General features: G+C 48.9%; 1 protein-coding gene across 12 annotated transcripts; it reads right to left on the reverse strand.

Moving 5' to 3' along the window:
* Positions 1-2,881: 2,881 nt before the first annotated feature.
* EXOC7 (exocyst complex component 7) lies at positions 2,882-23,351 on the reverse strand. Of its 12 annotated transcripts, XM_069032203.1 has the most exons (22): positions 23,201-23,351; positions 22,371-22,436; positions 21,112-21,296; positions 20,337-20,442; positions 19,597-19,819; positions 18,401-18,568; positions 17,446-17,457; positions 12,820-12,912; positions 11,798-11,866; positions 10,459-10,604; positions 10,077-10,229; positions 9,562-9,660; positions 8,917-8,979; positions 8,535-8,601; positions 7,074-7,112; positions 5,981-6,046; positions 5,244-5,364; positions 4,723-4,818; positions 4,372-4,435; positions 3,813-3,854; positions 3,516-3,649; positions 2,882-3,137 (listed from the first exon to the last, which is right to left on the reverse strand). In XM_069032203.1, the coding sequence occupies exons 1-22, from the start codon at positions 23,258-23,260 to the stop codon at positions 3,035-3,037; spliced, it is 2,175 nt and encodes a 724-aa protein (XP_068888304.1). In that variant the 5' UTR covers positions 23,261-23,351; the 3' UTR covers positions 2,882-3,034. The 12 variants fall into 12 exon arrangements, with proteins under 12 accessions (XP_068888304.1, XP_068888305.1, XP_068888306.1 ...); XM_069032204.1 differs by lacking the exon at positions 17,446-17,457; XM_069032205.1 differs by lacking the exon at positions 11,798-11,866.
* Positions 23,352-23,397: the final 46 nt, after the last annotated feature.

Consider the following 23,397-nt stretch of genomic DNA (forward strand, 5'->3'; position numbering starts at 1 on the left):
TTTATAACTTAGAGAAGTTATTTTGGTTTGTGGGTTTGTTGTCAAACACTTCCTCTGCCAAATCTGCTCCCCAGTATGAGGCAGCAGGTAGCACCCCCAGACCTTGGCACAGCCCCCAGCATGGGCCACTAAAAAATAAACAACGAAGAAATGGGGCTCTGGCCCAAAAACCTTGGAAATCAGTGTTCCCTGGGTCAGGGCAGAACAGGAGGTGAGAGAAGGAGGTAAAACCCCACAGGAGCCTTGGGGGAAGCAGCGGGGAAGGCAGAGGGGGTTCAGCCCCATCCATGGCCCCTCACCACGGTGTCAGCACCACTCCAGGCTCCATTCTCAGCTCTTAGAGGGGCGTGAAGGGCTCAGCTGTGAGAGGGTCAGACTGTGCTGGCTGCCACGGTCGCTCTTAATTAACGTGTTGCAAACACATTCCTTACCATAAAAAGCCAAGGAGCACACGGAGCCCTCCCCTGGCGCTGCAGTGTTGGACACGAGCTCAGCCTGGAGGCTCCCCTGCTCCCACCCTGAGGAAGGGGTGGCTCAGGAAAAAATGTGCTGCTGCTCCCAAAGCAGGTCTGGCTCCCCACATTCATTCCCTGTGCAGGGGAAAGGCAGACAGTGAGGGAATGCTGGGTGGGAGGCTGGATTTAGGAAACAGGGACCAGGTGGCTCAGCTTTCCATTTAACTCAGGGAAATGAGGGTCTTGATTCCCACCAGGGAATCGCCACCTCCAGCTCCTCCTCACTGCCTCACAGACATCACCAAGCTCAGCTCTCAGCTCCCAGCAGCCTCTTACCCCCATTCCTTCCTCCAGATGCAGCCAAGGCATCCCTGGGGTAGAAACATCCCTTGGTGTAGAAACAACCCAGTCAGCTGGTGCTGGTAATGGAGTGACCAGGAGGGAGCAGGACATTTTGCATCCCATCTCTGGCTGCATTTCCCCCCCAGCCCTGGTCTGCTACAGCTTTCCTGGGGCAACAGGCTGACAGCAAAGCCCAGAAAGGCCTCTTTTGGTGGGGGCCAGCCATGCAGAGGCGTTCCCAGAGCTGCTGGAGAACAGGATGTGGCCCCATCCCAGACAATCATGCATTTTCTTTGGGCTCTGGTTGGCACAAAAGCATCAGCTCAGGGAGGTGAAACACTAAAGCTCAGGTGCTCCAGAAATGCTGCAGGCAAAGCTCCCCCTCCCCTCTCCTGGCTCTGCCTGCGACCGTTCTGGGTGCACTGCCTTGCCCTGGGATCAGCTGCAATAAAACATGTTTTACAGCTCAGTGTGAATTCCACGCACTCTCCTCAAGAAAGAAATTCATATTCATCTGTTTCTGCAGTGGCAGAAACAGATGCAGAAAGATGGAATCCAGCTCCTTCTGGCGAGTGTCAGAGTGTATCCAGCAGACTCAACACTGCACGTAACTCAAGTCAGCAGAGCTTTGCTTATGTATAAAAACACTGTCCGGCGCCTGCTGGCCTCCGGAGGCTCTTGGAGCTGGCAGAGGTTACAAACAGCAAGTACAAGATCTCAGATTTCCACAGATATTTGAGATTTGACAGCAGGAGGAAGGTCCCTGCAGGCAGGGCTCTCGTGCTGGCACTGTGAGCCTGCACGGTCAGACACATAAAAACAGTCAGGTGCAGTGGTCAAGACTTGGACTCACACCATCATCCAGCTCTGGGCTGGACAAGCCTGTCACATCTGCTGTTTTTCAGGCATTTGCTACACCAGGCTGAGGAAGAGGAGGTCAGGGGCTCAGAAAGGGCAGGAGCTACCTGAATAACATCTGTCTGAGGAGGCACAGCCCAGGCAGGCAGCTGGGTCTGCCACTGTGCTCTCATCCAGGCTCTAACACCCAACAGCTCCTCCATGGAGCTGGGCTAATCGGACACCAGCAAACACTGCTGTAAACACTGCTCAGGTGAATAATGGATTTGCCTCAAATTGCAAAGCAGCAGCTACTGTGAGTGCTCCTCGCTCTATGGAAACCCTGTATTTCAATTGTTAAAGGCAAACAAGGGAGCAGACAGCAGGAGAGAGGGAGGGGGGAGCAGGAAGTGCCTGGCCAGAGACCACAGATACAACACAGGTGCTCCTACGCTCTGAAAGGCCTCAGTGCAAAGTGTCAGAGTCCAGCTCCCATCTCAAAGTCTGCCAGGATTGCTCCAAGGCACATGGGAGAGCAGCACTTGCTCCTCACGTGATGTCCATAGGTTAAATGAAGGGAATGGGCTTGGCTGCTTGCAGGGAAGAGGTGCATGAGGTTTAGGAAGACAGGAGACAAAGAAAAACAGGTATGGGAGGAAGGTGCTGAGTGGAAATCACTATGGGAACACTTGCTCTGCCTCAGGTCAATGAGGAGCAGCACCCAGCCAGGCCACCATGGAGCTCCCTCTGCTTCCCACTGCTCTGTCACAGCTCCAGACCCTGCCATCACCCCACTGCCTCACGTGGAACAGAGCACTGATACAGGTCTGGTTTTGGGGTAAAATATCCCTGTACATGACTGGACTGCAGCCCTGCCAGGCATCCCCAAACCCCAGAATCAGCATCAAGCTTCATCACTGAACTAAGTAACAGTGGAGATTAACCATGTGAAAATAACTTGTGATCCTACAGAACTGAGATTCCCAAAATCCACCAGGGAAGCAGGTGGCACCATTTGGAGCTCACAGCCTCCTGCCCTTAACAGAAGGGCTGTACCCATAAGGGTTTGGTTTTTTTTTTGTGGTGTATTTTGTGTGCTTTTCTTTCCCTTTTTTAAAACACACTCCCCATGTCTGCTGCACATCAAGGCATTAACACAAACCCAGCTGAGGTAGATGGGCAAACACAGGAGCCCACAGGGCAGACTTTGCCTTATCCCATGGATCTGGAGCACAGACAGCCAGGAGTTAGTGTTTCCACAGGTTTATAAATCTGATAAATACAAGTATAACACCCTGCCCACCACAATGGGGCAGGGGAGAAGGGAAGGGAGTCCCAAAGGTTGCTGAGAGAGCACTGGCTTGTACTTGGCAGCTGGAGAGTTCACAACAGCTGGAAATTTATGCTGATGTGTCGAACAGCTTCTCAATCATCTCCCCCACCTGGTCGACCTGGTATTTGATGTACTTCTCAGGGTTCTTGGTGAAGGGCACGTTGCCATATCTGCAAAAGAAAACAGGTGACAAAACAACTGGAACCCAGCAAAGATATCCACTGGCCCCTCTTCTGTCACAAATCAGCTCCACTCCAGCACATCCCACTCAAATGTGACAGGGTAAGAGCAAGTGACTTGCTTACAACTGGCCTCACAAATTTTACATGAATAGCCCAGGGTGGCTCAGGGCTTTGTGCTCACTGACCAAGGAATCAGGGTGACAGCAGATGTTTGCAAATACTCAAGATCAGCTTGGGGATGTCTGAGTGTGCAAAGCAGAGAAGCTAGGACACGACAATAGAGAAGTAGCTTAGCTCAGGCTATGCAAGGCCCCAAAGACCTCAGTAAACCCAAAGAAGAGAGGACAGTGCTGCAGGAGGTCTCACCTATTCAAGAAGGCACCATAGGTCTCTTTCACAATAGTTTTCTGTGCCCGGCGGATTTTGTCCCGTTGCTCCATGTCTGGGATTGCCCAGGCCTTCTGGATCTTACACAGCTCCTCCAGCCCGTCATTGAAACCCTGTCCAAAGTGCAACTCAGTGAGCAGCCCATCTGCAATCACATCTCCACACAGTCTGTGGTCCTTCCCTCCCCTGCTGATCACCAAGAGGTCTCTTCCTCAGGCAGATCTGTGTGTCCCTATCAACCAGGGGATGTTCTGACACCATCCAACACCTCCTTACCTTAAAGCGCTCCTTTATCATCTGCCTCTCCTTGTCCTTGAGCTGCAAAAAGGAGGGAAAGGATCTTATTTCATCTCCAGAAATAAATATCCAACACCAATGTTTGCCCACAACTCCCCATCCAACCTAAGCAATATCCAGTACTTGGTCTGGATTCCCTCTCCTACAGCAGTGAGGAGAGAGATGCAGAGACCAGCACATCCTACACTCAGCTGAAGTAGGCCTAACAAGGATAATTTTCAGCCAGAACAGACACAAAACCAGACTTCTTCATGCTTCCAGCCCTTTCCAAGGGAAGATCTCAGGGTTTTGAAAATCCAAAATAGAGGCATCTGCTCAGGTGAAGATAGAAGAGTGGAGGCAGAGATTAAAAGACTTGGCTGAATCTGGGGCAGGGGAGAGCAGAAGGCACTGCTGCTCTCCACTTGTGCCAGCCACAGTGCTCACTCTGCAGAGTGCTACTGGCATGAGATATAAAGAAGGTTTCTGAGAACTTTTTAATATGACAAAGGAGATGATGTTTCTGGCAACTTCTGTCATGTCAAGCCCATCCTCTCACCTTCACTCCTGGCTGAAAGACAGGCAGGTTCTTCTCCAAGATGTAATCTGTCACCTTCAACCAGCTGCACATGCAGTGAGATGGGAGAGAAGCAAAGTTACTCACACCTCTACCAGAGCATCTCTGTCTTCACCTGTGACCCAAAGGCCAACTCAGACAATACACACCCCAAAACTTCCCACAGTGACCCCTTCCCAAGTTGGATTAATCACTTAGAAACCAAAAATACTCTGCTTTGGTTTCAGACAAGTTTCTGGTTTAGGTGAATCTCTCCTGCTGCTCCAGCAGTGCTGGCTCCCAAGGAGCTCCCAAAGTGACAAAAGCAAGGGAAAGGCAGAGGATGTCACTGACCTGCGCTGGTAGGTCTGGATCTGCTGCTCAATGAGCTCCCGGTAGGACCTCTCAGCTGTTTTCTGTGTCACAGCCACCAGCTGGATCAGCTCAGACCTGGAAGAGCAGGAAACCTGAGGAAGCACCTGAGCCAGCTGCTCTCTGGGCTGCTCTCAGGATGGCAGCATTTCAACCCCCTCATCAACAAGTTCCTTTCAGCCCTTCATAGTAAAATGTTCCTTGAAATGTGCAAACTGAGAGACAGAAGCAACTCCGAGTTATTTTCCAAAGTCACATCCTCAATCCTCCCAAGATCAAAGGATTCTCTAAAACCTAAGGCATTTCCTAATGCTTTTATCTTCCACTCTCAGGTAATGTGATGTTTATAATACTGCAAAACCTTCAAAGAAGCAGTTTCAAGAATGGAAGAAAAAGCAGATTTGAGACAGGCTGGAAAGTAAATGCTCTCAAGGCAGAGCTCTGCTCCAAAACCATCCAATCAGCCCTGGACTTGAGGGAGATTCACTCAGACACACACTTACTTCTCCAGAGATTTCAGAATGTAGTTGTAGTTGTTATGCAGAAAAATGGCACTCAAAGCTGGGTCTTCATAAACCTTGGATTTGCTAAGAAGGTTAAGCTGCAAGTTGCCCAGCACTTTGCCTTAAGAGGGAAAAACACAGAACAGAAAGTTTTGCACTGAAACTTCTTATTGACAAAGCAAATCAAGCTGTGGGCCCACAGCAAAGTGAACAGCTCAGGCCTGGCTGCCTGTACAAAGGCTACAATCACATGTACTTAACAGTCCTTACACAGATTTTTCTTCAGCAAGTCACCAAAACCTCTCTGCAAACTACTACCTTCCATGCCTTGGCACTACAGGTGCATTTTGGGTTCAGAGGAAGTCCCAGGACCTGCCACAACGCAGGCTCACAGAAGCTGAAGGAGCTGATCTCCATTGTAACAGAGATAGAAACCACTGATCTCACTTTCTTAACTTCCCCTTTGGCAGCTGGGAGCCTTCATGGGGTTGAAGGTGACAGTGGCTTAAGGCAGCAGCTCTGCAGCACAGCGAGCTGCTGCACTGTGCTTTGCCCTGTCCTACTCTAACAGTCTGAAACTCCCAGTCTGACCCTTTTTTCATCTCTCCCATCAGACTCCAGCTCAAATGTGGAAAGATCCCATGGAGAAGAAACACAGCCTGTGCTCTTCAGCCAGGAGTGAGCCCAGTGAAGGTGTGTCCACGGGGCAGAAGTAGGAAGATGTGCAGGGTACTCACAGATGTAGGTGCTCAGCAGCCGCCTGCTGAACTCTGAGCTGTAGCTACTGGCTGATGAGCTGGTCTCTGAAAAGGAAAGTCTTAGGCCAATTAACATGCCCTGGGAAGGGGGTGTGTGGTCAGCCTGCCTCTATTCCAACAAGCCTCATCCCTGTTGCTATGGAATTAGCTCCCATGGACAGTGAAATGAGCTCCTGCTTCAGAGCCCACTGTCAGCAGCTCATCCAGGGTGAGGGGGCAAGAGTCCTGCACCCTCAGTCCTTGTGTCTGCAGCAAGGGCACAGCACCCTGGCAGAAATCTCTCCTTTCCTTCCAGATGCTCAGGGAACATCCTCTTGACCAGAAAGAGAGTCATTAAACTCCTCCTCCCCATCCTTCCCCCACCAGCTGAAAAGGGTTGGTAAGCACTAGAAACTGGCAATCAGAGAACAATGAGCTGGAGCTGTTAACAGCAAGCACACAACAGTAACTGAAACAAGCAGAAGGGCTCTGGAAAGCTTCAGCCATCCCCATGGTTGCTGACAGGGCCTGCCTGGCTCTAGGAGGGACTGTGCCAGCACAGGAGGCTGCCCCTACAGCGACAGTGACTCCAGGCTGGCACATGCTCCTCTGTCTGGAGATGGCTTTCTGCCCTCGAGGGCATGTGGGCATGGGGCCCACAGGACACGTGGGGTGGCCACCTCCTCCTGCCCCCTCCAGAGAGTTTGGCAGCCAGACCTAGCTCGGGTGGTCCGAGTTCACCAGCACTTTCACATGGGAAAGGCCTCGAGGCTCCTGTTGCTGGGAGCTGGACAATAAGGAGCTGAGTGCACATGGGATAAAGCACGACACCAGCTGGGCCAATCTGCTACCTGTGCCAAAGAGATTCTGTGCCATCAGAGTGTCTTGAGCCTGTTTCAGCTCTTGTGGCATCCCTCATTGTCTGCTGCTGACAAGCCCTCCCTATTCTCTCCAGCCCACTGGCAAGGAATATTTACCCTCCCCTTTTCAATTATGTGTTAATTTATTTACAACTGCTGGAGGATAAGGAATTACTGTACATCACCAGAGTCCGAGGCAATATGAACAGGTAGGTGTGGGTAAGTTTGCTTACCTCTGGGATCTAAAGGAATATTGTATGTGTCCCCAAGAACTACAGAGATTAGGCAGAGCAGAGAGAAAAGGGGAGGGATGAGAGAGAAAAAGAAATGCAAAAGTGCAAAAAGACAGGTTAGAGACCACCATCCCTTTGAGAACAAAGCAGATATTAACACAGAGCAGCCACAGGCAGGTGCACAGGAGAGCAGGCAGGAGTCCCTCCAAGGCCACAAATGGAGTGGAGATCACAGAGGAAAGGCAGAGTCCAACCTCCTTCCCCTGCTGGAGACATTGTTTGCATTGTCATTGGTTGTATTTAGCAAGACACCTCATTCCAAATCAGTCCAAATCCATTTCCAAGGCAAAGCTACCTCAAATCTATGCTGACTTTTCAATCAGCTAAGACGGATCTCACTGCAAGACAACATGTCAAGACTTCTAAACAACAGTGCTGACATCACCTTTCAGGGGACAACATGGAAAACAGTAGATTGTTCCAAGAAAAAGCTCAAACCACTTCTTTGGCCAAGGAGAGAGAGTCAAGATCCAGAAGGGTCTGAGCACAGTGAGCTTTCAAGTGGAAAAGGCACAAGGCAGTGGCTAGAGGAGATGTGGCAGAAACAGAGACATCCTAATTTGAGTTGATTTAGAATTAGCAAAGATTTCAAAACAGGACTTTGCAGGTAACAGTCTGGAGGCAGCTCTAAGCTTCCTCCTACCTCTGCTTCTAAGGGGCTCTTTAACCCTCTCCAGTCTGTGCCCCCTCAGAGCACTATGTCCCCTGAATCTCCAGTCTGCTCTATTCCAACCTCCTTGAAAGCAAGAGCTCTGCCAAGGCCAAGAGCTCACTGGAGAGCCTGGAGCTGCTGCTCTACACAGAACCAAGAATCCCACTCCAGCTGACACAAGCAGCTCTCAGACTCTGATCTATGCATTTATTCCTGCAGTGAGACTCTTCAGCAGCCTGGAGAGCAGAACTAAAATTTGTCTCTCTGATAGGGCACACAAATAGCTCCAGAGTCCCAGCTTGCTCATGCCTCGAGGCTGAGGAGATTTCTTGCTGCTGCTGTTGTACTCTGAGCAGAGGATGTGGCAGAGGAAGGTGCTGTTCACCACACACAGCCCAGCTGGAACAGCCACCCTCACTCCAGTATAGTCACAGAGCACCAGGCCAGGGCCAGACTTGGAGCTAAATGACCCAGGCATCCTCTCTCAGAGCACATCAGCAATAAACATCACCCCCATGGTACCTGACAGGAGCAAGTGTGGAGGCCAGCAGAAAACTGCATCCCTTGGAGTTCTCCAGATAACCAACTATGTGGTCAAGGCAGATTGGAGGACAAGACAAACCACAGGGTGAAGGACAGGATGAGAACAAGCTCACAGTGCCTGCTGAGGATTGGTCACTTCAGGGAAGATGTCCAGGGAATTGGAGGAAGGAACTGCATGCCCAAGCAAGCCCCATGCAGGTACGTACCTTGTGATGCCAGCATGGCACCTGCTGTCTCCTGGAAATCCAGTAATTGCTGTAGGAAAAGGATGGCCTGGAAGCAAGGGAGGGAAGTTAGGAGCAACCAACATTACATATCCTATGCTCTGCTATTAAGGAGCATGAAGGACCACTTGTCTCCCCACGCTTGAAGGCATTCAAGAAACAAATCACTGCACACCTTTGAATTGCTGTGTTTTCCCACACATGGCTGAGTAAGGGTCACCAGCTCATCCTGCCATGGAACCCAGGTAATTGTGTAATTGTTAATGCCAAGACACCTTAATTTGAGAAACCTCCCTACTGCTCTTTTTAGAACTCCTTCAGAAGCTGTTTTCCCCAAAGGATGGTTCAAATCAGCATCACGTACGTTGCTGGTGAGTTCGTGAACTGTCCCATCTTTTGGCATGTTGTATTCCTTGTCTGGATCATTCTGAAAAGGGAAGAGAGAGACATAAGGTGAGCATGTAAGGGGAGACACCTACAATACAACTGCTGCTCCAAGTGAGCTGAAGGCTTCTTTATCCTGCCACTCCCAACACCCTCAGGCCCGGCTCTTGCAGTGCCATCTCCTGGTGATCAGGAACCAGAGCTGCCATGCACCAGCAGCTCAGAACCTCAGGGGTCTGCTCAGCATGTGATCATCACACCTTCAGCTCACCTATCATTCACCAAGGCAACCTTACACAGGGACAGCTTAACATGAGTCCTTCAAAACTTTTCAAGGCAGCCATTTTCCTTTCCTTTTAAATAGGATTAATTCTGAGACAGACTTGGTATCTGCAGAGGCCTTGATGCTCATGTCAAATTACTTGTAGTATGCCTGTTAAGGGTCTTAGGCAAAGGCCTTCTATGTTTGAACCAAGCACCAAGCATTTGGTATTTGACTTGTCCCAGCAAGTTCCTGCTTCAGTCACAAACTACATGGTCTCATGTCTCTGAAAGCTAAATTAGGGGTTTTGCTCCAAAAAACCCTCTTCCAAGCCTGAGCAGAGACCACTGAGGAGAATCCTACCTTAATGTTGTCGGCAAACTCTTCCAGTGCCTTCGCACCAGTGGTCTCCATGGAAGTGATCAGCCCCGGCAGTTTGTTCTTAGTGCCTGCTGCAGTTCCCTGGAATAGTTCCACAATAGATCAGAAAAGGAAAGCAAATAGTATCTGAACTTCCACCCAGCACCTACCCCTCCTCATCCCTCACCCCAGCACCTCATTCTCAGCTCCCCATGTGCCAGAAGAATATTTACGGCACGATCAACAACACTTGAAATCCCACATTCTCCAGGCAGAAAGGGAAGATGTTGTGCTGCTCCATCAGGGTCAGGACTTGAACTGAAAAGAGTTGCTGCTGAGAGATGTTGAGTTGCTCGTTCACCTCCACAGAAAGGAGTAAGCTGTATTTGTGTCACTTCCAGTCCATGCTGGGTGACAGAAGCAGCATGGCTTTGCTCAAAGCCACTGTGATAATCCATTTCAAGAAGTTCTCCAGATAACCCAAGCCACAGGACCCTCTCCAATCCCATCGTATTTACCTGCAAGACCTGGTCAAATTCTGGCTTCATCTGCTTGAGATGCTTCAGGATGGGGAAGATTGTGAGCACAGCTGAATAGTCGTGTCGGATGATGGCTTTCCGGGCAGCTGAGACAATGTTATCGCCCTCCATGATCAAGTTATCCAATGACTCCTGCAACAAAGCCACAGACTCATGAGGAAGGACAGGACTTTTTCTCAGGCAGCATAAAGGGCTCAAGGCAGGACACCCATTCCAGATGCCCATTTGGGTGATGGGTCATTTGTGGTACCAGTGAGGGACTCTGAGCACATATTCTCCAGGCTCTGTGCAGGCCCTGGTTCCCTGAGCAGGTCCTGGAGGACAAGCCAGCATCCTTTACAAGCACAGAGGCTCAACTGACCTGGATGAGAGAATCAAAGGTCTTCTTCTGGTGGTGCTCTGGGACAATTTCTGTCAGGAGCTGGTATTCACTCTGGGCCAGTTTGACAAAGGCACTGACGCAGTGGATGTATGCGTCGATCTCGATGTCGAAGACGTCGTCCCTCCCTGCAAGGGCAAGATGCCTTTGGTTTACACAAGGAGCACGAGGTTCTTCTGGGAAAGTTGGTTCTGGATTTGCACCCATCCATGTGTGAGAACAAGAGTCATCTTCTCACCACTCCTGCCCTGGGTTTGTGTGTGGGAATCTCTGAGTACCCTGCAGGAGGCAGGAAAAGTCACCCGCAGCTCAGGAAATGCACATCAGGGCACCACCTCTTTCCAGCCTCATGACAGAAGGGAAGTTTGGAGCTCTTCTAGGATACAGACTAAATTTAATCAAGGGCTTGAACACAGAGTACTAAACTCAGGAAGGTCTGAGGTGAATTATTCAACATCTCTGCTTGTATTTTTAGAATTCCTTATCTCCATCCATCATGCAGATGAAGAACTGCCATTTGGCATGAACATTTCTGGGAAATAAAGGCTGTCCTGGAAGGCAACTTCTTCCCACTTGCAGAAACAAGATAAAAACCAGGCTGATGAACATTTACATCCTATGAAGCAGGAATATCAGCACAGCTAGGTGAGTTATCTGCCACAATGCTGCATACAAATGCAAATATCTGAGTCCTAGAATATGAATGTCTCGGCCAAAGATCCATCAAAGATCCTACGTGGTAGGCATGAGAAGTGATACAAGGACCAGCACCAACTCATGCCAACCACTGCTGGATGTGTCTGCAGGACAGACCCCATCCTGCAAGACAGTAAGATGACACAGAGAGGCCTTCTCTATGCTATAGGCTGCTGCTTCTCTCCTCCCAGAAACTTTTGATGGAGAAAGAACCAATTCTTCCCTATGCTGACAGGTCCCTCAGGTTGATATTTCCAAAGTTTTGATCAGCAGAGGACACACAGACTGCTTATGGTGCAGTGGTGCACACTGTAGTGTGTGCTGCACTGATCCCTTTCCTGCTTGCTTTGCTTCAGCACCCAAGAGGCCACCAGCCACCTACAGGAAAATGTCCCTCAGCACGGTGACCTTTGGTTGGACAAAGCTGGGTTCCTTGGCTGAGGCCTTCAGGGGGTGTGATTAGTAGGACTGAATTCTACTGAGAAGAGCCAGAGCTTCTTAACCAGAGGAGGCTCATGCTTCAGGACTGCCCACGGAGAGGAACAGCCCTGGCTACACCACGACAGTGGGACATGCTGGGAAGCAGGGGGGACCAGCTGGTGCCCAGTGCCAACCCGGTACTTACCCGCAGCCGGCCCGTGCTTGTCGCTCAGGGCATCGGAAAGGTGCTTAACGCGTAAGTCATGCTCATGACCTAGTGAGATGGCAGCCGGCACAAACAGAAGGTGCAATTTATCCAGGGTGGTCACAGCAAGGATGCTCACTCTGGCTGGAAGCTGCTTCAAGCCTGGCTTATTTGATCTGGTGGACACCTTTTTCCCTACAGTCCCAGGAATGCTTCCTGACCAAATCCTTTTGTTGGGCTATATATAGCGGTAGCAACCCTTTGAAACCTGATGAGAAGTGTGAGTTAAGTTGTTTCTTGGACCACAATAGTCCCTTGAACCTCCTGCCATATGTTCTGAATGGGATTGCAGGCACCAGAATCCAATTTTTACCCACAACCATTACAAATCCAAACTCAAAGCCCCTCTCCTGCTCAGTGTGAGAATTTTCCCCCACATGAGTGATGTCAGTCACCATCTGGGGTTTAGCAGGCTACAGCAGAGGTGCTGAAGAGACCTGCTTTGGATGGATTCACAACAGGAGGCAGGAATACCTTAGAGATGCTTTGAAACGTCTTCTCCCTCATCTGGCAAAACCTCTGGGAGCAGAGGAGGTCATAAAACAGGAAACAACCATTTAGGCAGGTCTCCACAGAGGAGATGTACAGGCACAACACTCTGAGCTACCCGTGGTCCAACACTGCAGCATCAGGTTTGGAAAGGTCACTAGGAAACTCGATGTCTGAGAGTCCAGGCAAAAAGAAAAGAGAACAGGAACACCACAAGCAGATGTCAGCAGAGCTTCCATTACCCAGGTAGCTGTGGTGGGTCAGTACTCATGCTTATGGAGACTTTGAAATTCAGATAGTAAATTCTGAATAAATTGAATAAATAGAAGAAAAATAATTTGGCCCTTCAGCATCTCCTGGGTTCCCCAATCCAATGCTGTCCACCAAGCACTGAACTAATGGAAGCCCCACCTGGGAAAGCAAGGCTGATACACAGAGAAAGTCAAGGGTGAAGTAGCTTGAGCTGTGATTACCTTCCATAGGAATGAGGTTAGAGGCCCCCTTTTTCCCATCTAGACCATGCTGAGAGTACTGTTTCAGAAGGTTCTGAGCCTTACGGATCGTGCCTGTCACCAGAACCAGAGAGAAGAGACAAGAAGACCTAGAAAATGAGTGAAAGAAAACAAACCCAGAACACCAGCCCTCCACCAGCAAGTCACCTGGGCCCAGCAAGAGGATGCTGGGCAGCAATGAGGATGCTCAGCACGGGAACGTGAACCCCAAACTCATGTCCAAGTGTGCAGATACAATGGCATTTCCAGAATGTCTCCCTCCTTTGAGGCTGGGGGCATAAATTCCAGCCAGGGATACAGAATCAGTTTGGAGATGCAGCATGGTACAGCTGGGTGATAAACACGATCAGAGAAGGGAAGGCATGAAGCTCCCTTCCCTGTAATGGGTTTATTGGAGTTGGTACCCTGCATCCAAGGTTTGCTGCTTTTCCTCAGCTGCAGAAGCAGGGCTTTGCATATGGACAATTCCTGTCTGGCAACATGTTACCTGCTCCTCGGAGCCACAACTGCAGTCATTCAGTAAGAGGTGCCTTTCCAAGGGGTATTTTCTGAGCATAATCAATAAAGAGCCATCAGGAGCCCCAGAGCCAAGACAAGGAATGGTACAGGAAGCAGTAAAAGGGTGACAACCTCTGTGCTTTTTTTGCAGCAGCAATTCCCATCACAGGAGTCCCAGAATAATGGATGCTGCCCACCCATGTCTAGCTTGCACTAAGCCACCCTAATCCCCAAGACACTTCTCTTCTAAAGAACTGCAAATCAATTAAAACCATGGAAAAAAAATAACACTGGGTTAAAAGATTTATACTTGAAACACACAAAAAACCAGACAGAACTGAACAAAAGGCAGTGCTGGATATACAGCTGGAAAGCACAAAACAAAGCATTAATGTGACAACTGAAGCCTAGGCAGTGTTTCCACATTAAAAGGTTAGTTGTCATGCAACAAGCTACAATTATCACAAGCACACGGACACCCTCTCATAGCAGAGCTTTGCTGTTGCCTGCACAACAGGGAACTGGAAGTTTTGGGAAGGTGGAAGGGGTTTCTATAGGATACCCAAATGAAACAGAACCAGGCTGAGGAAATGAAGAAGCTAAAACCATAAAAATGCTGCTGCCAAAATTAAGAATTGTTTTTCCGCTATAAAGTAATAAATACTTCAAACATGCAGAAAATCTCTACTTCCACCACTAACTGTGAGCCACAGCATAGCCTGGAAATGAGTGTTGGCTGCCCAGATGCTGAAGGGAGCCCAAGTACACACTGCTGCAGAACAACATTCCAGGGTGCAGGACAGCTTCATCCCATCATCAAAGGGATTTATGGCAAGGGAAAGGAAACTTCAGGTCCCCCAGCCATTGGGAGAGAACAGGAGAAAGAAGTTCCCCTTGAATTACCAAACTGCCTTAAGCTGGTGCACTTACTAAATGACAGAACACGGTTCCCAAAATGTAATATTTCACAGGTAATATTGTCCTTCTGCCAGTTCAGAGTGTTCTCAACTGCTTTGCAAAGAAAAAAATAAATCATATCTGTAAAGCACGTTCTTCTAGAAAAACTTCTCCCCTCTCAACCCACACCTGGGAGTTGGGCTGGCTCATGCCCTTCCTCGCTGATGCATTTGCTCCTAAGCTTCTGCCATATGATCAAATGAGGGCTATGCCTCTTCTCCCAAGCTTCCTGATGCTCTTCACACCCCATATCTCCACTTTACTCTTAGCTACTTCCAGAAACCTCAAGAGCTTGGGCACACCAGCAAGTTCCTCTGAGCAATGAGGGCTCTTCCTTACTGCTGCTGCCATGGCCTAGCAGCTGCAGAGCAGCTCAACCCAGGTACTTCTATCTGTTCCTTCATCTTTCCCACTTCCAAGCATCTAGGGGGAGGGGGAAAATACATAGGAATAAAAATAGAGGGTGAATTGGTGTGAAAACCAAGACACTACAACTGCTGCTGCTGTCAGCAGGATCTCACTCCACAGGTATGCAGTTTTCACAGCCCACCCTTGATGGTTTCTTCTCTTTTTCCTTTTTATTTTTTCCTCTTTTTCTCAATTTCAGGAGCCGATTATGCTGCATTTTATTTGCATAAGCACAATTACCTGTGTTTACTGACACACACCGAGTGTTCAGCATCCGGGGGCATCACTTCAGTGCTGCTGCATCCCTCTGACTTGGCATCATAATTAGGCTTTAATGGATTCTGGTGGAAGCCAAATGCTTTTGTTCCAGGATTGTTTTCCCCTATTAGGCAGCTCCCTAACCAAATGGGACTGTGTTTCAGCTACTAATGAAAACATCACATTCAAGCCAGGCAGCAATCAGTCTGGGAAGCAGGAATGGGCTCTTTATTCTGCCACTCAAGTTGCTTTCAGGTATCACCCCACTGGAGCACTAAGGAAACTGAAAAAGAGCTCCCCTGTAGCCTGAAAAGAGCCTCCAAAGGTCAAAAAACACCCGAAACCTTTGCTTCTGTGGCCCAGTTGTTACACAGAGTGGGGTATGGGCACGCATGAGACACGTTTTTCCAATTGCAACTCATTCTCTTGTTTCTCTCTTCCATTAGGCAGTTTTCTATCCAAGCAGGGGGGCAACACTTCCTCTTTTCTCAAGCACCAGCTGCAGGAATCTGCAGGAAACCAGACAATGCTCTCTGGCTTTTGCAGGCAGCCAGGCCAGGTGGCCCCATCCTTCCCTAAAAATGCAGCACTGCTGAGCTGCCTGCTGCTCTCAAGCCAAAAGAGAGCACAGGGTCTACAGGTATCACAAAGAAGCTTTATTTTATGCACACAGGCTTGCAGCAGGATGATTTGGGAACCTGAATACACCTGCTCTCTGAGACAGAGTGCTGACATTCCAAACAGCAAACTAAAACCAGAAAAAGCCCACAAAACACTTCAGAATCAGCCCAACTCGACCTGTCAAGTGTCAGTTAAGAGGAGACAACTCTGCTTTAGAAGCATCTCCAGCAGCTGGATTTTTAACTGCATGATATGACAACAGGAAACAGCACGGGGTACATCAACAGACAAAACAGGAACAGAGGGATGAAGACCCTCTGAAACAACACATGGATATGGAGCTTGTTCTCTAGAATTTAGCACAGCTCCTGGGGCTATCTCTGCCTTGTTACCCTGCCCCTAATAACTCACCTTCCCTTTAGCCTCTCTTGTGCTTTGTTTTGTGGTAAAAAAAGGAGCTATAGCACATCAGATTTAGTTTGTTATTTACCCCTTGCAAGAGGTTAAAGTATGCATTGGGGCGTGCACTGGGATATTCTTCCTCAAGGATCAAGGAAATCAACTCTCCTGTTGCAACTGTCAGAAAACCCCCTTGTCTGACACTCAGATTGGCAGAACTTGGCTTTACTTACTGAAATGAAGTAACAGAACAGAAAAAAACCTTTGTCCACATTGAACAAAGGCTAAACCCAGGGGAATCAAACACCATCAGGTAATGCTGCTCTGAAGAGAGCCACTGTGAAAAGGGTGTGAGAGCTCCACCTCAAGAGCTGTGCTTGAAAGCTGATGGAACTGCAGAAGGAACAGTGAATCTCTGTCCAAAGACTCTGTTTTTCTCCATTTTTAATTTCACTTAAGTACAACTCAGCAGTCGTAAGAGATGGCTGGTGTACGAGGTTCAACATCCACTGTCCTTCAAGAGCTACAGTCTGGTTCTCTCTGACTGCTTCACAGAACACTGGAGACAAATGAGCCACTATTTTTTCTTGACATCAACAATAACCCAATGGATCACTTGGGACACCCTTTCCTTCATGCACCATCAGCTCTGTAACTGCATTCAGACCACGCTCTGGTGACTTTTACCTGCTCCATCTCACAAAATCCAAATAACTGGGCATAAAGACATGAAAATCTTCTGGCACATCTACAGCTGAGACTTTCCTCATGATAAGTAATTCTGGATGCCCAAATGCATCCACTTTGGAGGAGTCCTGTTTGTAGGAACTTGTGCTCTCCAACATGTGGGCTCCTTTCTATGGGAGCATCCAAGATCTAAGACTCTTTTAAAAAATCCCTAGGATTTTTTCAGTAATCTGCCCATGAAAACAAACAATCTCCCCCTTCCCTTACTCTTTATCTAGAGCACAGAGGAGATTTTATCACTTGTCAGGCTGCTCAGAAATGTTTGTTGACCATGCTGAATTCACAGCAATAAAAACACAGGAACCTTTTCAGAATAAGGTGATAACTGAGAACTGATGACCAAATCTGAAGCATCTGCAACCTGAGCTTCCCATGGCTCAACTACAAATACCCACTGGCACCTTTCAGTGCCTCTGAGCCTTTATCAGGTGGTTCTCTCCTGCCAGGGGAAAATTCACTGAAATTCACAGACCAATTCCATCAGCTTTCAGGGACAGCTCCAGGGCACAGCAGCAATGGCACAGATTGATTTTAGAAGACCACAGGGGTGATGTCTGGATGCTACAGCTTTCCCCCTCTCCAAATATCCCAGGCACACCCTCTGCTGTAGCAAGAAGAGGCCCAGCAAAGCCTCTCCACACGCAGAAGTGAAGAGAGAGAGCACCAGGGCCAGCACACACATACATAGACACACATTACCTGGGATGAGGACTGCATTCACATCAGGATTATAAAAATAAACACAACACAATTAAAATGGGTATTTCTTCTTCCTCCCTTTCCCCATCCCATCCATTCCCAGTCCCTACCCACATTTCTTACTATTTTCCTGAACCCACTAAGAGTATTTGGACAACACAGGACAAAATAGGGAAGGGGAGTATTGGCCAGGTAAACCCATAGAAATATGAACTTTTCTGATGTTACAGAAGGAGACAACAGGGTGCTGGGACACAGAGGAACAATATCCCCGTGCTAGCTTTTGCTGTCCCTCCTGGCTGTGCTCCCACTAGATGGCACATTCCAGAGACAGGAACTCCAGAATGACCAACCTCACCAGCAGCACCAAATGCAGCAAAACTGCATTGTGAGGAGAGGAGGAATAACCCACCAGCCACATTCATAGCTCTTCCTAAGACAGGCTGAGGCAAGAGCTTTAAGAGCCTTTCTAAAATTCAATGTCGTATCTCGTTTTTGTAGGCACCTGCCTAATCCCCGTCTCAACTCCTGGGGACTTCTTGCTTTCTAGCACAATAATAATTTATTCATGGGTAATGACTGAAGTGATGTTTTTATCAGATGTCAGCTTTCTATTTGCTGTGGCACAGACTATATGCCATATGCCAAGGCTGAGGACAGGTGTTCTCAGATCAAATCCTTTTACAGCCCCTTCAGGGCTCTTTTTACTCATCTCCTTTGTTAAGGCTTTTCCTCTCCCTTTATGCAGGGCCTCTCTGCTCCTTTTACAGCACCCAGAGAACAGACCTGATGTCTGTAATCCCAGTGCTGAATCCAGAGCAGAGAAGTGCTTACCTCCAAAATCTCACCTAAATGTCCTAAAAGCACATTTTAGACACAGAGACACCTCAGCAGTGAGAGAGGGCCTGAAGATTTGTTCAATATCCAGTGCAGTGATCCCTCCTCAGGGACTCACCTGGTCTCTTGATTGGCTTTTTGGTGGGGGTGTCCTTCCTTTTGTTCTGAATGGCAGGGGAATATGGCACCCCAGAGGAAGAGCTGTTCTTACGGAAATGGTCCTTCAGCCCCTTGATGGAGCGGTCGAGCTGCACAGAGCGGATTTGGAAGTAAACTGTCATGAAATCTGAGGAGACAAGGTAAAAATAAAGATTATAAGCCAACAGGGAACACTATATGGCCAAGCAAACACTTTGTGCCCCTACAGGGATTTAAAAGCATTGGTGTGGGACTCCAAGTCAGCATCCTTCCCTCACAGAGCCTATTTTCTTCAAAAACTTCTTCTCTCTTCCCCTGCAATCTTCATTCCAGCTCTCCCACCACACACAACATGAATTCCACCACTACCAAGTGGTGGAACTGATAGGAGATATTTGTGCAAGACATTGTCAATCCAAGTGCTCGGTTTCCAGCATGAGAGACTTTACACACTTTTCAGGATTCAGGGCACTCAGGAATTTAACGAGGTTCTCATCATTTGAAAGCAGAATACAAACTGACTAATAAAATATGCTCTATATGCATGAGTTGCCTTTGATCATGGAAAAATTCTTAAGAAGATTTTAAGGACGTTCTTCATACTTGGTAAGTACAGTAATCCCCCCCCTCAGGAATAAATCATTGAGGTGGGGGGGTGATTCTTGGAGCTGCATGAATGTGAAAGTTCACATTTCCTGTACAAGTCTATAAAGTCATTCAATCCCAAAGGAAAAGTTAATAAAGGACTACAAAGCTCTAGGCAGTTCTTGATGCTGCAAAACAGGAAAGGAGAGACATGTACAGAGTGAAGAAAGTCTGTGCTGCTTTTCCCCTGTCCATTTCATACAAAGAGGTCTGGTCATAAATATTTCCCAAATGGGAATAAGTCATTTATAAAACCTGAGCATTGCAGCTTCATCTGAAGGCATCACAGGTGCAAGTGCAGTGGATTTTTGCTACAGGACAGACTTTGCATTACCATAATTTGTGCTTTATTTACACAACTCATTCTGTTCAACTGTCAAACCATTGCTTCCGTCTCACTACAAAAAAAAAAGCAGGATCTTCAGCTGATGGAAAGACTGAACTATTCACCTAAAAGGTGCCATTAAGGCTTCACTTGTCCTGCCAGTGCTGCCAGATGCCCACAAAGGAACAACAGGCAGCACCACCCACCTTGATTCCTGCCATTCTCCACCAGCCAGCCCGAAATGCGGATGATGTCGTGCAGGACACTCTCTGGGAGGTGCTCCAGGGTCATCTCCTCCTGCGTGTCCATCTCCTCATCGCCGCTGATCAGGTCCAGGATGAGGATGGGTGGCACTGGCTTGGTGTGCCGCGTCATCAAGCTGCGGAACTCCGATTCCAGGGATTCCTTGCCCCGCTCAAAGAGGGATTTCTGGCACAAAACAGCAGGACAGAAGCAGAACAGGACTTCAGTAATCAGTCACTCGTGAGTATTTTTGCATAAGAACATCCTTCCTAACCGCTGTCAAGTACTGCAGGCTTCAAACTCCAACCACGCATGAATCTGAGAGACTTTTAAAGGGAATTAAGTTAAAAAATTGCTTGGGAGTTGTTCAGTCTTCAAGTGGGATTTAAACAGATCACCCATTCTGCTCAAGCAGCTGAAGGACTGACAAGAGCTGCTCAGGAGGAGGTTCAATCAACTCCTCCACAGGTGCAAGAGCTGCTTTCAGAGTCCTCCTGGCACAACACAGAGAGAGCAAAACGCCAGGAGCAGAAATGCTGCCCAGTACAGGCTTAAACAGAAGCCAAAGCAATCATTCCTTTAGCTGTGCCCAAACACCACCTTCCCCAGGCAGCAAACCCACAGCCTCTCCCAGCAGGGGACAAGCAGCAGGGCTGTGTCTGTTGCTCTCTCATCCATGCCAGGTTCCAGGTCCATGACCTACCACACGGTTCAGCTCTGGGCTGTCTGGGTTGTTGTCCTGGAAGTATTCCACCGCCTTCTGGATTTTGTCCATGCAATTCAAGTATTCCTCCAACCTCCCCGTGGGGCTAAAAATAAAGCCAGAAATAAAAAGTAGTGCCCCAAGAAGCAAACAAAGAAAATACCATGAAAGCACCGGACCAGACTCAGGATAAAAGTAACAAGGAAAATTTCAATCCCCTTTCCTTCAGCTAGGAGGAGATCATGGAATTCCTTTCTGCCTGCACTCAGTGCCACAGCAGGATACCCAATCCACACAGCAAGTGCAGAAGTACTGATGATGGAGCAGCACACAAGTCTTAGCCTTGCTTTCCTCTCCCAGACAGGCCCTGATGGGAAGGCAGATGGAACTGCACATCCCACCCCAGAGAAGAACCATCCAACACCCTCCCAGAGAAGAAGGCTGCAGAACAGCTCTAGTTCATCCTGGATGAACAATCTCAGTGGGCAGGGAAAACCTTTGGGAAAAGGGCAGAGGAAAACAGGGAAGCCACCAATGCTCATGGAGATTGCTATGGCAGCACCTCTGCAAGATCTGGAAGAGATCCCAGCGCAGAGTCTGAGCTGTCTTTGCCCTCTGGAAATGGCTGAAGGTCAAGTCAGTGTGGACTGGGGGTGAGGAAAGAGTGTGGGAAGGGTACCAAGCACACCATGGGTGTGTGGGGTCAGCTCTCCCACCTCCATCTCAAAAATCCGACAGGATGAAGCTCCCAGCAAGATCTACCTGCTCAACTCACCCTTCCTTGATGATCTTCTCTGTGTCCTTGGCCACATGGTAGTAACTGATGACGTGATCCAAGCAGGACAGAGTCTTCTCCACATTCTCCTGCAGGCGCTGCAGGTTCTCTGTCTGTTTATGAACAGGGATGATGGAGTTCTCCAGCTTCATCAAACGGCTCTCAAAGGAGGAGAGGATGGAAACCTGCACACCAAGAGAGAAACCCAACAGCTGAGGGCTTCCTTCCTAGGGATCCATGCAGTGGAGTAGGAGTTAGAGCAGGGAAATCTGGGATCTTCAAGGCCCAGCTTTTATTTTTGGGCTCTGCTACTAACTTGCCATGGCTCCTTAGCAGCTGTTTCCATCCCTCTATGTCCTGACTTTTATTAACAATCACAAAACAGATCACCTGCTATATAAGGATGGGCCAATCCTGCTATACAGGGAAGGCCCAATCCCAAATTAAATGCTTGTGAAGAGTGAAGATAATATTCCAAGACAGTATAAAGGACAAGCAAAATTTTATTTGCCAGCAGAAAATCAACCCAGGAACTGCCTGGAGGTGCCCCATGTAAAAAGAGCAACAAGAGCACAAACCAGCAGCCCCTTTGCTCCACACCACTGAGACCCAAACAGGAGCTGCACAAGGACCAGTCTAGCGAAAACCTTTTCCACCACAGACATTTGGTTTCAAAAAGGACTGTGATATTGCTTCTGACAGGTGGAAAACCATAGCAAGCTCATCAAAGGGTGCCTCAGTGTCATCTTTTCTAGGCCAAAAGGTAATTCCTATGAGATTCACTGCTGTGTCATGTCTTCCACACTTCTCTGGTGCTGCCTCTATGACTTTTTTAAAGCACTGAGCCCAAAACTGGACACAGTACATAAACTGAGGGCTTATGAGCAATTACAGCACAATAATTACTTTTTACCTTTACACAGAACACTCGCAAAATAAAACTCCAGACAAAACCTGAATTCATGAAGCAACAAAACGATGGTGTTGCACAAACTAATCTGAGGTCTATTAATACCTTTTCCCCAAGAGAGAGGACTGACTGTAGCAGAGATGAGGCCAACAGCTCATCTGAGCCCTCAGCAGAGCAAGAGAGAAGCTCAGGATTGAAGCATTTCTCAGGTTTCCCTTTTGCCCAGTCACTGAAGCCCCTAATGGTTCATTGCTCCACACCCCTTAGATGGGCACAACAGCCTTGAAAACTAATAAACCTAAAAACCTAAGAAAGAATAAAGCCAGGCCCAACATGAGGACGTCCCTACCATGTTCTTGGTGAGCTGGTCACTCTTCTCAAGGCTCTCTTTGATAAAGGACAGAGTTTCTTCTTCCTGTCAGTAAGATGAAAAAACACTCTTAAATTCTGAACACTAAGGTTTAAGTCACTAAACATTACACATAGGTTTTTACCAATCTTGTAAACACTGCTGCAAGTCATGTTTGGGCTGATGCTGAGGCCACATTTTAACACTACCACCTCTTAACAGCAACCAGGGCAAGAAACCCAAGGTGGGGACACACCATGTAACGAGTGAGGGGTTTATGGATTACTTGCTTCCCTTCAACGCCGCGAGCCTCAGCACAACGTAAAATTAACACCTTTCCCACTGAGGCACAACGATTAAGAACACACATTTCCCTGCCACAGCACAACACAGGTGTTGCACTGGCACCTTCCAAATCCGCCGAGAACTCAAGTGGCCAATGCAAAGCAGCAACCAAGGGCCGGTTTTAAGTCCCCAAAGCCCCCAGGCAGAGGGGGAATGGCAGCCTGTCGGGGCTGGTCTCACAGGCTGCAGCCGAGAACCTGACGGGAGAGCCCACTGATGCTCCCAAGAACGAAGAGAGGAAGCCCAGGCCCAAAGTGGGGAGCAGAGATGCCCCGACCCTGCAAACCAGGCCTTAAAGGGGACCTGGGGGCGCTCCCAAGCCAGGAGGGGGGTGACGAGGCCCTTGAGGGGTCCCGGGACGCCCCCAGGCCCGGTGGGGACCTCCAGACCCAGCCTCGTCTCCGCGGCAACGCCAGGGGGCTGCGGGCCCAGGCCCAGCCCGCGGCCCCGGCAGTGCCCGCAGCGAGTCCCAAGCCCAGTCCCACCTGCTTGAGCTTGTCCTCGATCTCCCTCCTGCGAGCCGACACCTCCTCGCTCGGGATCATCGCGCCGGAGCCGCTCCACCGCCCGCTCCCACCGCGCCCGGCCCGTCAGCGCCGCGCCGCCATGATGGGCGCGGCGGGCCGCAACGGGCATGCGCAGAAAGCGCCGCTGCCATATTGAGAGTGGCGCCGTGCGAGAA

This window comes from Aphelocoma coerulescens, chromosome 18, assembly GCF_041296385.1.
Source record: "Aphelocoma coerulescens isolate FSJ_1873_10779 chromosome 18, UR_Acoe_1.0, whole genome shotgun sequence".
In the NCBI taxonomy this organism is placed as follows: Eukaryota; Metazoa; Chordata; class Aves; order Passeriformes; family Corvidae; genus Aphelocoma; species Aphelocoma coerulescens.

Coding starts and splice junctions, on each gene's coding strand:
- EXOC7 (XM_069032203.1), bottom strand. CDS start 23,260: ATGATCCCGAGCGAGGAGGTGTCGGCTCGCAGGAGGGAGATCGAGGAC. Junction 10,605..11,797: donor CAAGCACGGGCCGGCTGCGG/GTAAGTACCGGG, acceptor TTGCCCTTGCAG/GGAGGGACGACGTCTTCGAC. Junction 8,602..8,916: donor TTCACGAACTCACCAGCAAC/GTACGTGATGCT, acceptor CCTTGCTTCCAG/GCCATCCTTTTCCTACAGCA.